The following is a 16426-nucleotide window of genomic DNA, read 5'->3' as shown; positions in this document are numbered from 1 at the left end:
CCAAAGTTAACTCTATTTGTGTATTTCATTGTATCTGGCCATGATCTTCCCCTTCTCCCAGAAATTCTATAGATATGATATTCATTAGTTCTGTTCGTTAATACTTCTATTTCCCCTGCTTTGTGGGAACATGGTAGCATTGCACTTTCCTCATGCAGTAGATTGAAAAGTGGGCACAAATTATTTCTTGCCCTCTTTCCATACCCCTTTGCAATGTGTCTTGCAGCTCTTCCTGTTAAGAGGTAGGATCTATTTCCCCATATTGTCACTGGGCTTGGCCATATGATTTGCTTTAGCCAATGGGCCTGGAGCAAATGTAACCCAAGCCGAAACTTAAAAAACGCTTTCATTGCAGTTCTATTTACAATAGCCAGGACATGGAAGCAACCTAAGTGTCCATCGACAGATGAATGGATAAAGAAGATGTGGCACATATATACAATGGAATGTTACTCAGCCATAAAAAGAAACGAAATTGAGTTATTTGTAGCAAGGTGGATGGACCTAGAAAGTGTCATACAGAGTGAAGTAAGTCAGAAAGAGAAAAACACATACCGTATGCCAACACATATATATGGAATCTAAAAGAAAAAAAAAGATTCTGAAGAACCTAGGGGCAGGACAGGAATAAAGACGCAGACATAGAGAATGGGCTTGAGGACATGGGGAGGGGGAAGGGTAAGCTGGGACGAAGTGAGAGAATGGCATGGACATACATACACAAGCAAATGTAAACTAGGTAGCTAGTGGGAAGCAGCCCCATAGCACGGGGAGATCAGCTCCGTGCTTTGTGTCCACCTAGAGGGGTGGGATAGGTGGGAGGGAGGGAGATGCAAGAGGGAGGAGATCTGTGGATATATGTATATGTATAGTTGATTCACTTTGTTATACAGCAGAAACTAACACACCATTGTAAAGCACTTATACTTCAATAAAGGTGTTAAAAAATAAAACGCGCTTGTGCATTGGGGCTTGCTCTTTTTGAACCCTGTGACTGCCACCATGTGAACAAGCCAAGGCTAGCCTCCTGATGATGAGGGGCACCTGGATTGATTGCTCTGTTGTCCCAGCTGACGGCACACCCTCAGAAACAGAGCTGCCTTGTTGACAGGCAGCTATTCACAAACACCTGAGTGAGCCCAGGCCAGGCCAGAAGAACTGTCTGGCTGAGCCTAACACAAATTGCTATTCCATAGAATCATGAACTAAATAAATAGTTGATGTTATAAGCTTTTAAATTCTGAGGCGGTTTGTTATGTCCTCAAAGCTATCTGATATATCACTCCTTTGAAGTTAAGCATAGCCATATGATTTGCTTCACCCAGTGAAATATTTCACTTCTGGCAGGTCTTTAAGAGCTGGACTGTGCTTTGGCATCTTCTTTCTCTTGTCATGCTGACTGCAGAACTTTCAGATGGTGGGGCCCCATAAACGTGGGTCCCTGAGTGAACATATAACAGTTCTTCCTCTCCTCCCCAGTACTGAGTTTTGGAGAACACATAGTTTAAAGTAAGAAATAAATCTCTGTATTAAACCTCTGAGATTTTGGGTTTCTGTTACTGGAGCATGACCGAGCCCATTCTGACTAACACAGAATTTGGTACCCAGAAGGAAGTACAGTTATGATAGAAAATCTAAAATATTTAGCTATGACTTAGAAGCTCAGTGGGTGGTGGCGAGGAAAGTGTTGTTAGAGGCTGGAAAGTTGGTAATCCACGCTAGCTGTGGTAAAATATTTGCTAAAGCTATTCACGCATGCCTCCCATTCTTCCCCTTTCTAAACAGAAATGTTTACCACGGTTGTTCTGTTCCTGTCCCACCAGTGTTTGTTTGTTGAGTGCACGTGTGTGTTTGTGTGTGTGTGTGTATGTGTGTGTGTGTGTGTGTGTGTGTGCAACCAGGGAGGATAGATATTTAGTCTTTTCAGATCTTTATAACAACAGAAGTTTTTCTCCTCTTCTAATACAGGGACTACCAGGCATCACCCAGAGATGCTGGACTTTGAGATTAATGCCATTACTGAATAGAACTTTTGGATTGTTTCACTTGTGATAGGAATGAATGTATATTGTAGTGTAAGGAGAGTGATATGTATATTGGTGACTAGAAGGATGGATTGTAGTAATCACTGGTGCTGTTCACCAGTAAATTTGGGTTAATTTTTCTTCTGGGCAAATGGTAGGATTACACTTTCCTGCTCCCTTGAAGATAGCATGCCCATATGATTTGCTTTTGTCAATGAAATGTGAGTGAAATTGATTTGTATCACTTTCGGAAAGAACCTGTTTGCCATTCATCTTCCTTTTGCCTATCATGTAAGTGAGGAAGTTCCAGAGATTGGTTGGAGCCTCCCTAAGCCATTTGGTTGCTTGGTGAGAATCTCATGGAGTGACGCTCTCCCCACCCTCTCCCTTCCTTCTACCAGAGATGAAAATACAGATGAGCAGGAAATAACTTTCTTTGTTGTTTTTAAGCCACTAAAACTCTTGGATGCTTTGTTACTGCACCATAACCTAGCCCTAACATCCTAACCAATGTAGAGTACTGAGATAGAAAAGCTACAGAGGCTGACCATCTTAGCAATTACAACATGAGTAGAACCCACAACTGACACCATCCACTGATAACTCCAAAAGCACCTTCACTAGTGATTTCACTTCCTTCTCCAATTGTGTCCATTCTAAAAAAGATGATTATGAGATTTCAAACTTCATTTTTTTTTAATTTTTGAAAATTTAAAACTACGTATTCAGTATTGAGGAGGTAACAATGAGCAAGGACTACTTTTTCCTAGGAAGCAAAAAAAAAAAGGTGGAGGTGGATAAGGAAGGATAATCCACAAAACAGGGAGGATGGAACTGAATTCAGAATTCACAGAAGTTTCCAAGAAGAATTAAAACATATTTCCCACAAACTTGTGCATAAATTCCCAGTAATCCACAGTACTTCTCAGCAAACTGTGTGTGTCATAGCTTCGGTTCGGCCCCCTGCACGTATACAGAAATGCATGCACAATCACTGTGGGGCAAAAGTTAAAAATGTCATTGGAGTTTATATCTAATCAAAAGCTTTCTCTCTCTCTGAAGAAATATTTCCTCTAGCTCAGCGCAGAATTCATTCCACAACATTTAAGTGCTAAATCCCGTGCTGCGCACTGTATTAGGGTTAGGCAAGTGAAAGACGACACGGTACACAAGACTTAATGGGTCGCTGTCCTCCAGGAGTTTACTTTTTGCGGAGCATAAAAGTGTCCCCTTTTGGAGTTTTCACCCAGCCACCTCCAAGCCCCCCGTAAACGATTTCCGGTGAAAAGCCCCGCAATCTTTCCCTAATCTTTACAAATATTCTCGCTTTCCGAGATGTCATCGCCCTGGAAACTGAAGTTACTATGGGTTCTCTCTCTGGACATTTGGCAGTTATTTCGGATGCAGCCGAATGACCGGCTTGTTCCTTCTCAGCAGCGACGAGATCACAGTGACCACCAAAAGTTTCCAGCACTTAAAGCACAAAGCGCAGCCCAAAACTTCAAGATACCGACAACTCTAGCGGCTTCCACCGCCTTTCTATTGTGAATCCTAAGGAAGTTAAGGTGGCTGGGTCGGACCCCGCAACGCGCGCAGCGCACTGCCCTGAGCGGTAAACCCACAAGCCGCACACAGAGCCGAGAAGCCGAAGGCCAGGCTGCAAGCACAAGTGTGCGAAGGGTACGGAAACACGCCCATCCCTGGTGGACTACAAGAACCGGCATGCACCGCGCCGCGGCAGCAAGCTCCGCTTCGGGACCCCAGCGCAAGGAGACCTGGGAAGTGAAGTCTCCGGGAGGCCGGAGTCGCGTCGCGAAGACAGAAAGGAAGCGTTGCTAGTCCGCTCCATTAGCACGCCGGTTCCTGGCGGGGCTCCGAGCCTCTGGCTCCTGCTCAGGGTTTTCGCGGGCGGCGGGAGCGGTATGGCTCGCTTGAGTAAACTCCGGGGGGAGGGGAGACAGGGGAGTAGATGGGGAGGCGGGGTCAGCGGAAGCGGCAGGTTGCTTCCTTCTCCTCACGCTCCTTCCCCGCCTCTCCCAGAGGGAGCGGTGGGAGGGGGAGGGAAGGGCAGAGGGAAGGTAGTGTGACACGTGTCAATCAACCCCCCTCCGGGGGGCGCGCGCTCCGGGGCTCGCGCCGAGGGCTCGCGCCCCTGCCTCGTGCCTGCGCCGCTCGTATGTAAATGAGGGCGCGTGACGCGGGACGCAGATGGACAAGGGAAGAGAGAGAATGGCCGCTGCCGCCGCCGCTGCTGCCGCCGCCGCCGCCGCCGCCGCCGCTGCTCAGTGCCGGAGCCCTCGGTGCGCGGCGGAGAGGAGAGGATTCCGGCGGGAACTCGACTCTTGGCGCCACCGCCTCATGCACTGTGTAGGTAAGAGAGACACGGGCCGGGGCCCCGGCTCCGCGCGGCGACGGCTGCCGCAGCCCGAGGAGTTTGTGGCAGAGGGGTTTAGTTGAATCTCCCGTTCGGGTCAGTTCATTGGGGGAGCGAGATGGGAGCGGCGGCGGCGCGGCGGATCCGGCGCTCGCCTTTTGTCTGGGGGCTCCTCGCCCGGCGCGGTCCGCGCTCCTTTCCCCTCCTCAGCTCTTTGGCTCCCCGGGAACTGTTAGTTCGGACCCGCTCGCCGAGCCCCCAAGGAAAAGGCTCGCTTGCGCTCTCCCCGAAACTCCTCGGCGCCCCTGGCCGCTCGCTGTCCACCCTGTCAAGAGGGAGGAAGCGGGCCGGTGGGTCGGCGCCCGGCCGGAGAGGAGCCCGCGGGCAGAGCCGGCGGGAGGAAGGCGGGCTGGTCTGCGCCCCCGCCGGGTGCACACACACCCCCTTCTGCCGCCGGGGTCCGGGCGGGCCGACGCGACAGGGTTCCCGGGGACGGGGACCTGAACGACCCCCGGGTGCTCGCGGGGCGGGGGCCGCGGGTGAGCCGGCTGGGGGCGAGGGGCGGCGGGGGCGTCGCCCGAGGGGCGGGGGCGCCCAACTCTGCCCTCTCGCGCTCGGCGGCGGCGGCGGCGCCGTGTGTACTCCTTTAAGAAGGAGCCGCTCGAGCGCTGACGGTTGGGATTTGAAGTTCTTCCTCCCTCTTTGGAAGTCTGGACGGAGGGGGGGTGTTGCCATGGCGACGGCAACCCCCCCGTTCTCCTCGCGGACGCCCCGAAGACTCGGGTCCTCTTTTACTGTCATGTGATGGACCCTTCCTTGCACAGACACGCACATCGCCCTCCCCAACTCCCATCCCCGTTCTGCAATTCCGTCTTCCCTTTTGGTTGGGTCGGAATCTTTCTGCTTCAAACTTCTGGGCTCCGGGCTGTCATTCTGAGGGTTGCTCGGGGGTGGCGAGAGGTGGTGGGACCTCCCCACCTTGCCGCCGTCGCTGTTTTGTCTGAGTAAGACGTGTGCGTGGAGCTGTTATCCAGCAGGTTGGATAACACCGAGTGGGCACCGAGGGGATAACGCGGTTTATGGGATGGGGTGTGTTGTGTTTGTTTTGGAAGGGGTTGATGGGTGGGCGAGTAGAAGAGGTAGAGGGAAGGTTGCATTGTTTAAAGAGTGGATAGTGGCAGCAGCTTGCTCGACTGGCAGTTGAATCTTGGCATTTGGAGTTGAGGAGTAACCTTAGTGCCCTAAGAAAACAACTCTCTTACCCTGTTTCCATCTGTTCTTGCGCCACCTCGCGCCCCTTTTCCCCAAGCCCCCTCAGATTTGTTTGGTTAGCGCCTGAAGATCTTTCTTGTTTTTCACTAGTGAAAAGGAGGTCGTGGTAGGATAAACTAGTACAACTTCAAATCAGAAATGTGCACTGCAGAATACGGTGGATATAGGAAAACGTACGAGAAGGAAGTTTGCTCTGAGTAGGGGCATTTAAGTTATGCTCAAGCAATTCACTGTTTTACGCTTTAAAATATGTTTTGTTCTTATCTAAGGAAATGTTCTAGGAAATAGCTTTAGTCAGGTATTCATAAGTGATTTTATCTCTTTTTAAAAAGTGTAAAAAAACCCTCACGGTATTCTTATATAAAAATTTTAAGCGAAGGGTTGCTGGTGCTTCCCGAATACAAAATGGACCCTGTTTTTATAATTGCTTATGTAAAGATCTCTTCCACTGACAACCTGTTTGAAAATTGTTGAGTTCGTTCAGTTAGAATCAGGCAGGATGATAGCATTGTAACACTGGCTCGAGATACTATTGTGTTAAGTTTTGCTGAGGCACAGTTATTTGATGGTGTCTTTGGACAATTTTTATATTTTAGAATACTTTGGCTTTTTCTTTTTTCTCATCTTGCTTGTTTAGATGCATTAAGTATGGCTTCGTCTCACAAAAATATATGTGCTTTTGAAAAATAGTCGAATTTTAATTAAACACAAAATTAATTGGATTTGATGGAAGAAGGGAAATAGGATGTCTTTCTGTCTTACCTACTTGGATATTCAAGTAGGATTGGAAGACATTGAAGATTGTGTTAATGCTGTGTGTCTAATATGTAGTCTCTGTATTACATTTTTAATGTAGTATACAGTTGTATCGTATTTGAAAGAAAATTTTTTCCTGAGCTCTAACTGTATTTGAGAATTATTTCCCACAGTCCCAGTCCTAGTCAGGAGACCTAGGAAGATCCATCTCATAGTTTGTTTTTATCATGCTTGTTTTTTAAATAAACAATAAAACTCTCTTAAGCAGGATATGCACTGGTTGATTGGGTTTTTTTCAGTAGTCTATATGTGAAGCACCTACTCACAGTATGAATTGGGATTAAATGTATTTTGAGTAACTATTTTAAGTCACCTTTTGCTATTACTTTGTAAATATATTTGAAAAAAGCTATATTCTTTTTACTTTGCATGTGTGTATGTGTGTGAACATATATGTGTATATGTACTTCTGTATTGAATATTCATTGCTCTTATTGGTTGAAATTTTTATAAAATATTCTTTCTACCTTTAGGGAAGAAAATGATCCACAAGTCTTATTTTTAAATGAAATATGGAAATTGTAAGTAGTGTCTCAGGGCCTTACAGCAAATTAGTATTGAGCCAGTAGTGAAGTTTTAAAATCTCAGTTCTTAGCCTAAATCTTTAAAGTAATCTCATTCATTCTTTAAATAACATATATATTCTAATTTTATGAGCAAAAAGTTCATTTTCCTTGCCATGACTGCTTGTAGTTAGATAAGATGTTTAACTCTTGATATGGAAAATGATATTTACCTTTCTTTATTTGTGGAACTCATCTCTTTAGGTTAGGTTTATGGTTACTCTGTGATTTAATCCTGGTTTTTCTTTTTTTATAATTGAAGAGTTGTCCTGTAAGCTGTGTGGCCCAATTAATAGCTTTATTTACAATGTGGTGCTTTTTACAATTTGATTTTTCTCTGTAATCATCCTGTACTGTGCTATACTTTTGAATATGTTCATCTAACAAATGTTTGAGTGCTTATTGGATATAATAAATAGTATCCTAGTACTCAGCATGTTGAGTGATAACAGATATAGTCCTGGATCTTATGGAATTATATATGGAATATATAATTAGTATCTGATAAATCATATAATTTAAAGCAAAGTCAAGTCCAGGATAAAAGAAATGCATTAGTATATTTTTAAACATTATCAGGACTTGTGTAGTCCATTAGGATATTTGATCTGGGAAATAAGTTCTGTTTTGTTTTAACTTTTAATTTTGATATAATTTCGAACTTACAAGAAAAGTTGGAAGAATAGTACCAGGAACTCCTCTATACCCTTACCCACATTCACCAATTGTATTACATTTTGAAGTATTTGCTTTATCATTCTTGCCTTATATCTATATCTTTTTTTTTTTTTCTGAAACATTTGAGGGTAATTTGGAGACATGATGCCTCTTTACCCCTAAATTCTTCAGTTATATTTCCTAAAGCCAAGGACATTGGCTTACCTAACTACAGTATAGTTATTAAAACCAGGAAATATGACATTGACATACTATTAATGATACTATTATCGAATTCATAATCCATATTCAGATTTTATCCACTTTACTTTATAAGCTTTTCCCTCTAGCTAGGATCATATATTGCATTTGGTTGTCCTCTTTTAGTCTCTTTAAATCTGGAACACTTTCTCAGCCTTTCTTGTATTTCTTGACCTTGACATTTTTGAAAAGTACAGGAGAGTTATTTTGTAGAATGTCCCTCAATTTGAATTTGTCTGTTGTTTCCTCCTGATTAGATTGGTTATGCATTTTTGGCAGGAATATCTCTGAAGACATGTTCTGTCCTTCTTAATACATCATATCTTGAGATTCATAATGTTGTTTTGTCCCAGTGTTGGTGATGGTAGCTTTGAAAATCTGGTTAATGTGGTATTTTCCATATTTCTCCCTGAAAGTTACTATTTGTTCTTTTGTAATTAATATGTAATTTGTGGGGAAATACTTTTGAGGAACAGGATATTTACATAGTCTCATCAAAACTTTACCCACAAGTTTTAACATTCATTCATGATTTTTCTAGCTTCATCATTCTGTAACTAGTAGTTGATATTCTGTCATAAAGCAGTCTATCCTGTCTTCTTTATTTATTTTTGTTAGTTATTTTCATCCGTATGAACTCATGGGTTCTTATTTTATTCAGTGGTTAAATCCATTACTGTCATTATTTTGATTTCCAAATTGTCCCAGGTCTGGCCAGTGGGAGCCTCATCAAGCTGTCCAGTGTTTTTTGACAAATCACATGTCTCTCCAACCCCTCCCTGCCCAATGATTATTTTTGAGCACTTCCTTCCTGCCCAAACATGATATTGCAGGTTCATCTTGTACTTCACATGTCCCAGCCCCGACATCAACCATTTTTCCAAGGAGCCCTCCATTCTTTTTAGTGGAAAATAGATTTAGATACCAAAATATGAACACGAGGTGTCAGGACTGTTTTTTTTTTTTTTTGCGGTACGCGGGCCTCTCACTGCTGTGGCCTCTCCCGTTGCGGAGCACAGGCTCTGGACGCGCAGGCCCGGCGCGGCCACGGCCCACGGGCCCAGCCACTCCGCGGCACATGGGATCCCCCCGGACCGGGGCACGAACCCGCGTCCCCTGAATCAGCAGGCGGACCCGCAACCACTGGGCCACCAGGGAAGCCCCCAGGACTGTTTTTAAGCCCTCTTTTTCTGATTCAGAAGTTAATGATCAGTGTAACCAGTGTAACTGATTTGCCAAAGATTACAACAGTAAAACAAAGAAGATTTGATTAGAATCATTTAATAAACTCCAACATCCAGTAGAAATAAAATGGGTGCCAAATATATTATTTAAAATTTTCTAGTAGCTACATTAAGAAAGCATGTTTGATTTAGCCCAATATATTAAAAATATTTTAACATTAATCCATATAAAATTGTTGAGTTAGTTTACATTCTTTTTAAAACATTAAGTCTTTGAAATCAGTTATTATAGCATATCTCAGTTTGGACTAGCTACATTTCAGGTGCTTAGTAGCCTCATGTGGCAAATGGCTACCACATTGGACAGCACAGTTTTATAGTGTAGTGACTCCAGCCAAGGCTTGATTACCTTGGTACCACTTTTTCAAATCTGTTGATACTAACCAAACTGATAGCTTTCCCCAAATCTTTTATTCCCCAAATCTTTTATTTGAATAACGTAATATAGTGAATGGGAATATAGGCACTGGAGCTAGACTACCTGTGTTTGAACTCCAGCTCTCTAGCTGTTACCACCTACCAGGGTGGACAAGTTACTTAACCTTTCTGTACTTCAGTTTCTTACCTGTAAATTGAAGATAATGAGGTTGTTCGAAAATTAATTGTGTTGATATATGTTAATATGTGTCTGCCATATAGAAAACATTCCATAAACATTTGCTGTTAATATTATTTATACAGGTTATTAAAAGCTTTGAGCTTTATGTTTTTGCCAGTAGATTCTTTCTGGTGGGAATGCTGATGAACAATGAAGAGATCATGAGGCATGTTAGAGAAAAAGATAGTAAAGGCTTGAAAGATCTATATTCTAGGGTATTCTTGAGCCGTAGAGTCATGGAGTTTAAGAATCACAGTATAATCACTTAGCTTGATCTTCGCTTTTTATGTATAAGAAAAGCAAAAGGCATTTGATGCCGTCCTACGTTGCAAGGAACATTTTGGCTTTGTGGTAGCTGAATACAAGAAATCTGTTTAAATTCATTTAAAAAAATCTGTATCATTATATCATCTTGAACCTACTCTTTGTTGGTACCTACTCTCTGTACTCTTCCTGTTAACCACATCACTGTCTTAGAGTTCTACACTCTGCAGGTGTTTGCAGAGTAGACTTTTCCAAACTACCTGCCCCATTGATAATCAGCAGTATCAGGGGCAGAAGATATTCTCTTCCTCTATTTTTTAACCTCTGAAGAAGTTACGGGAGCACTTCATAGAGCTATAACACTTAAAGATGGGATAGTCCAGGTAAATAAAGTTCTAGATAATCAACTTGACACTTCTTTCCGGCTGCTTCTTGCCTCCTACTCTTATTTTTCCACCAACTTCTACCTCATCTTGTCACTATTGCTATGTAAATTCTGGAAGAGTAGATTTACTTAGAAATCTGGATTTGATGAGAACTGGTATGAATGGGTCAACTACCCAAAAACTTTGCACAACTGTCTTTTCAGGCACTAGCAGATTTTTTATCCATTAAAAAAAGATGTGAATTAAAGCACTATCTAATAATATGTATCAGGCAAATGGAATCTGTGATGATCATGAGTAGTTGGGTGGTAAAGACATATCCAAATTTCTCTGTAAATAAGCACATTGTGAATTTTGCTTGTAAAATTTGAAATTCTGTGTACTCTTGGATTGTATACTTGGAAGTTCTGCCATCCTTGGGTTCAAGCAGTATATGAATTTCATATATTTGCATATGTTAGAAACAGGCCGTCTGCTGGTCTGAGCATATCACATGTATTCTCCTTTCTGTGTGGTGCTGTCTCTTCCTGTCCATGCTACTTCCCTTGGCTGGTTACATGTGTGTATCCCTCCCTGTTTGGCTGGGTACTGTGATAAGTTCCTGTTATGTCACCAGAAGTAGCTATTATGTATCCTCCATGCTCCCCTGGTTTATCTTTCAATCCTGGTGTTTAATTCTTCTACCACTGTGCAGTCTTGGGAGGAGCAACAGAGGCGTGTAGATTTTTGGATATGCAATTTTTTCTTCCTTTTTGGTAAATCCAGTTTTTCAATTATAATCTCATACGTTATTGAGGTTTAGAGTTTCTATCTTTTTTCCTTTTTTGATAATATTCCTTCTTTTTTGGGTGTGTGTGTGTGTATTTTATTCACCACAGAATAAAGATAGGAGGCTGTGACTAGGCCCAGACCAACCTACTGCTACCATTAGGAAACTAATTAAGGTAACAATGCCATATTTATATTTGAAGAATGGCACTTTGCTCTTAATAAAGCTAAATAAAAATTTGTTTTGAGGCTTTTTATGTTTTCTAGAAAACAGCTTCCAATGAAGAATCACTTTTCTATATCTCCTTTCCTTTTATATGGTTTTCCCATTAATTGGCAACAACCCTGCTTACTTATATTTGCTTCTTTGTTTTTCTTTTCTCTTTACCTTGATCTATTACCAAGTTATTATTATTTTCTTTACAATATCTCTTGGATTCAGTTTTTCTGATGAAGTGTTAAGCACTTGGGCCGATTTAGGTAAGACTCTAGTTTATATCAGTATCTGCATCATTGATTTTACTGTCCTTCAGTCTAGCTTATAACCTATATTAAATCATTATTTGGAATAGCTACTTTGATTTTGTACTTTACAAAGCAGTAGTGTCTCCCACTTGTCTTTTTTCATCAAATGAAAGCTCCTGACCGTATCCAGTTAGTTGGTCATAGTCCACCGGGCTCCTTCCCTGTTCGTTTGCCTGGTTTCTTCTTTAGACAGCCCAGCCACTTTTATCTGCCTTTACTTCTGTTTTGTACACATTGCTCCAAATTCTTGAGTATCTTATTAATCATAACAGCTACCCTGCCTGCATCCTCAGTCTCCTTTAAAATTCAGTTGTAGCCTAGAGTCTTTTCTAAAATATTTCTTGAAAAACGAGTTTGAGGCTTTCTCTGTTAATTCAGATTGGCCAGTTCTTTTCTGATGGCTATGTGTAAGGTGTGTATGTAGGGAAGAAGCTTTGTCCAGTCGTCTTCATATTTAAATAGTAAACTATTTAGTAAACAGTTTAGGGACAAGGGGCTAAGTCTTCACAAATGGTAAAAAGGATTAAGAATTGAAAGAACATAGTTCCTTTTTTAGCCTCTATTGTTTTAACCTTAGGCACGAGTCATTTCACTTTTCATAGCTGGAAATCTACAGATAATAGATTTATAGCTGTCCTTAAATGTTCACTATCTTTTGTTTTTATGAAAGGTGTTAAAATACTTATATAGTAGTGGTTTCTGGGCTAAAAATATAAATTAAGGAATTACCAGCATAAAGATGATATTTAAATCCTTGAAATGGATGAGACCACCTAAGGGTAAGTGATAGTATAACTAGAGAGGAGTACTCAGTACCATGTCTTAAGGAATCTTAGCATTCCTTGGATGGAGGAAGAGGAGCCTCAAAGGAAAGCCACTGGACTTTCACACTGAAAAGTAAGGCCATTGGCTATGTCGGAAAACCAGGAGAGATGGTATTACCAAATCTAAGAGAAGAGTGTTAAAATAAGGAGGGATTGTTATATGTTGATGAGATGTCAAGTACCGTTAAACAGGGAAATGTGCATTGTTTTTGGCAGCATGGAAGTTCTTAGTGACCTTGACCAGATGGATTTCAGCAGAGTGGCAGGGATGGAAGCTATATTGTAATAGGTTAGAAAGTATTTAAGATGTGTGGAAGAGGAGAAACCATTTGAGAAGCTACATTTTGAGGAAGAACAGATGTATAGAGCAGTAATTGGAAGGGTGTGGGATCTAGAGATGTTTGTTTCATGCATGGATAATAAGATGGAGAATACTTTTTTGAATTGATAATATCCATGATTACTGTATATGTTAATTAAGCTGAGACTTGATAGCAACAAAATATTGAGAGATAAATAGAATGGGCTTGGTTTGCATCACTGAATGTGAACTCTAAAATTGTTTCTTTTTCTCTTCAAAACATATTTTCCTAATTAAGTTCATCAAGTAAGATATGGTTTGTGACATTAGTGTGTTACACAGTTTAAAAGATTGATTTTTTCCAGTTAATTTACTGTTGTCAGTCAATCATCAAATATCTTGAGTCCTACTGTGTGCTGGTTGATGGGAGTGTAATTCTATGTTTCTTCCTTAACCAGGTTCTGAACTAGAAATAGACTTAGGAATCAGGGATCGAAATGTTAGCTCTTTAGATGGTAAGGTTGTATTGAAGAACCTGGCTTGTAGCTGAGGCCAGAATTAAGACAATATCATCCTGAACTGAACTTACCAACCTATCAAAGACAGAGCAGCTAGAGCTGCAGGCCTCTTCTAAAATACAAGGAAGCTCTACCCCATGTGGTTTGCTTATAGGTAGGTAGGACCATCTAGGCAGAATGAACGGTAGGCTTGAACATGCATGAAAAGTGACCTTTAAAACATTAATCCATTCCACTAGGAACAACTATCAGCATGTTGCCAATACTAGTTATTCCTCTCTCCTTTGGTAGGATGAATAAGGGGTAGAGAAAAGAGCAGAAGCTTCTTCCAGAATACTTCCCCTAAAAACGTGATAAGAATTAGGAGAGGTGGGAACTGTGAGTTGGGTAAAAAAGCTAATTCCTACACTAGGAATTCTTTGCTTTTAAAGAGCTCACAGTTATCAAGGATGTTAAGTATTAGAGATGGCATAATATAATGGAAAGGCTTAGGAGACAGCAATTAATTTTGATTTGAAGAATCTGAAATGACTAGGCTTCAAAGGATTGACTGAAAGCTGGGGTTGGCAGACTTTTTTTTGTAAAGGGCTGGATGTAAATATTTTAGGCTCTGTGGGCCATATGGTCTTTATTGCAAGTACTCAACTCTGCTGTTGTAGCACAAAAGCAATCTATAAATGAATGAACATGGCTGTGTTCCAATAACAAAATTATTTACAAAAATAGGCAGATTTGGTCTACTGGCCATGGTTTGCTGATCCCTAAGTTAAATGATCCAGCAGAAAAGTAGGTTGGAAGGAACAGGTTGAAGGATAGTGTAAACAAAGGTATAGAAGTTTAAGTAATGTATATTCTGAAAATATTCAGCACTCTAGTGTCACTGGAGTATAGGGTGGGAGTAGGAAGTAGGACTGAAAGTATAAATTATGGCATCTATAAGGAGGAAATTATAAGCCTTTGAAGTTTTTTTTTTAATGGGTAATAAGCATGATCAGATAAGTCGGCTTATTTTCATTTTGAACATCTGCTGTTGGTTCAGGTTTGAGGGTTTTTTTTATTTCTAATAGTTTTAAGAAGCTCAAATTGAAGCAGCCCTTTTGAGTCAAAACTGGGAAAACGAGCAATCTCCACTTCAGTAAATTAATTAAGATATTGGATTGCTGAAGTACTCTCAGATGGCACCCTTCTCTTTTGCTTGGGTTCTGAACAACTTGAAAATTAAAACAAGGAGAAAGATGGAAGTAGAATATTACTTTTATTACTAATAGAGGCCAGGCTAGAGAAATAGGTTGGTGAAGGAGTCAGGTGTTCTGGCATAAGCCAATTTATCCACCCGGTGCTAGGCATACTAGGGAAGCAGAGCGGAATATGAGCTCTCTGTGAGTATGTTCTCTCGATAGCTACTCCTAAGGGTCTACCCAACTATTCTTTACAAAATCACCAATCAGATCAGTCTCTTCGCTTCCGTAGGAGTGAAGAGAGGCTCAGATTGTGCTTATGCCCATCCTTCCTCGTAGAAACAGGGAGCAAGGAAAAGGTGTTACTCCTGTAACAATCAAGGCTAATTTTTGCAGAGTTGTATCTGGGCATAAGTGTACTGGAAACAATACAATTGTCATTATACTGAAAACAACTCAAACTTGCATATTCTAAATATTTTTTAAATATTTAATTCTAGTGTTTGAAACACTCATATATTATTTAAACTCTTAAAATAAAATTGGTAGTCTTGTTTTTTTGATGAACTAGATTTTTCTACAGGCCCACGTAAGATACTTAAATAAAATGCATATTTGGCTAGAAAAGAAAGACAAGACTTCCTTCTTTATCAATTTTCAATTGACTTTTTAAATTTAGAAGGAATTAATATAAAAGAATTGACCACTGTTTCTTTAAGTGGAAAAAGCAGATACTTTGACAAATAGATTAGCCTTTTAATTAGCTTGGATTATGGGTGCTTATGCAGTTTATTCACTGGTATCTCTCTCTCTCTTTTTTTTTTTTTTTTAAATGTCATCAGTTGTTCTTCCTTGTTACCTTCTTCTTTCCTTTCGGAACGTTTCAGTACTGAAACCATCAGGTGGGACCAAACAAAGTGTCCACACTGGTTAGGGTATATGGGGGGAGGGGGCATGTCCTCTTGAAGGAGTGGGTATATCAGAGCCTGGCAGGGTTGAGGAGGGTCCCCATGTGGGTTGTTGGAGCTGGAGGTATGAGGAGCAGTCTGAATAGGAGGGGCGCACTAGTGTGAGGTGTTGGAGCCAAGCAGGGTCAGATCGGTATTTGTGAAGGTGAGTAGCCTGGTACAGAGTAAGAGGGATAAGAGGGCATCTACTAGGAGGTGATGGCCACCAGGGGTGGCAGCAGAAAGTCATCTGTGTAGGAGGGTAGCCTGGTTTGGGTGTATTCAGCCTCAAGTTGGATATTGTGGGAGTCCATGGTTGGAGGCATCCCAGTGCAATATCAGAACCTGAGGGTGGGGAGAGGAAGACATCCCAGTGGAGGATCAGCTCAACATGGGATGTTAGTGCCTAAGCAAGATGAGGAGGATATTCTTGGAGGAGGAGTGCCAGGCATGAGGAATAGGGGAGGTTATACCCGTGGAGGAAGTATGTGGGTGTTGGGGCAGAGAGGGGTAAAGAGAGCGTCCATGTGGGGATGGGGAAACAGCCACAATGGGAGGCTGGTAACATACAGGGAGACTAGTCAAATAAATCCTTAAGGATAATGGGAGCCAGCCTGTCACTGTCTGAGAAGGGAGTTACCATTATGGAAGTGGAAAAAACTAGAATGCTTTCTGTAGTGTTGGATTGGAAAAGAGATATTGGTGTGTGAATTCATGATTTTTCTTATATATAGATGTAGAATAAAGAAATATATACTTATGCTCTAAACTGTTCACTGAGAAGGCACCTAGGAGCAGTGACACCCCAATAGCAGTGAGCATGATGCTTCATTGTTAATTTCCTGATTTTAATGGTCATATTTGTAAGAGAATGCCTTTGTAGGAAACGCTTATTAAAGAATTCAA

The 16426-nt window shown here is 41.5% G+C and overlaps 1 protein-coding gene across 14 annotated transcripts in view; it reads left to right on the top strand.

Annotated features, from left to right (window-relative positions):
* The first annotated feature begins 3813 nt into the window (after positions 1-3813).
* Positions 3814-16426, top strand: part of LCORL (ligand dependent nuclear receptor corepressor like) — a 169044-nt gene continuing 156431 nt past the window's right edge. For 2 of the 14 annotated variants that reach the window (XM_067735606.1, XM_067735610.1), the window contains exon 1: positions 3814-3944. Coding sequence is in view for 6 of the 14 variants with exons in the window: in XM_067735614.1 (XP_067591715.1) it covers positions 4233-4395 (163 nt within the window). In the remaining 8 variants the exon portion in view is untranslated. Of the gene's footprint in view, positions 3945-4046; positions 4396-5329; positions 5436-16426 lie in introns of those variants that run through there. The other 12 variants (XM_067735614.1, XM_067735619.1, XM_067735604.1 and 9 more) reach the window with 12 other exon arrangements.

The sequence above is a fragment of the Pseudorca crassidens genome, chromosome 4 (genome assembly GCF_039906515.1).
Source record: "Pseudorca crassidens isolate mPseCra1 chromosome 4, mPseCra1.hap1, whole genome shotgun sequence".
Classification (NCBI taxonomy): domain Eukaryota; kingdom Metazoa; phylum Chordata; class Mammalia; order Artiodactyla; family Delphinidae; genus Pseudorca; species Pseudorca crassidens.
Note: the sequence above shows the minus strand (reverse complement) of the source record. Positions and strands in the feature narration are given on the sequence as shown.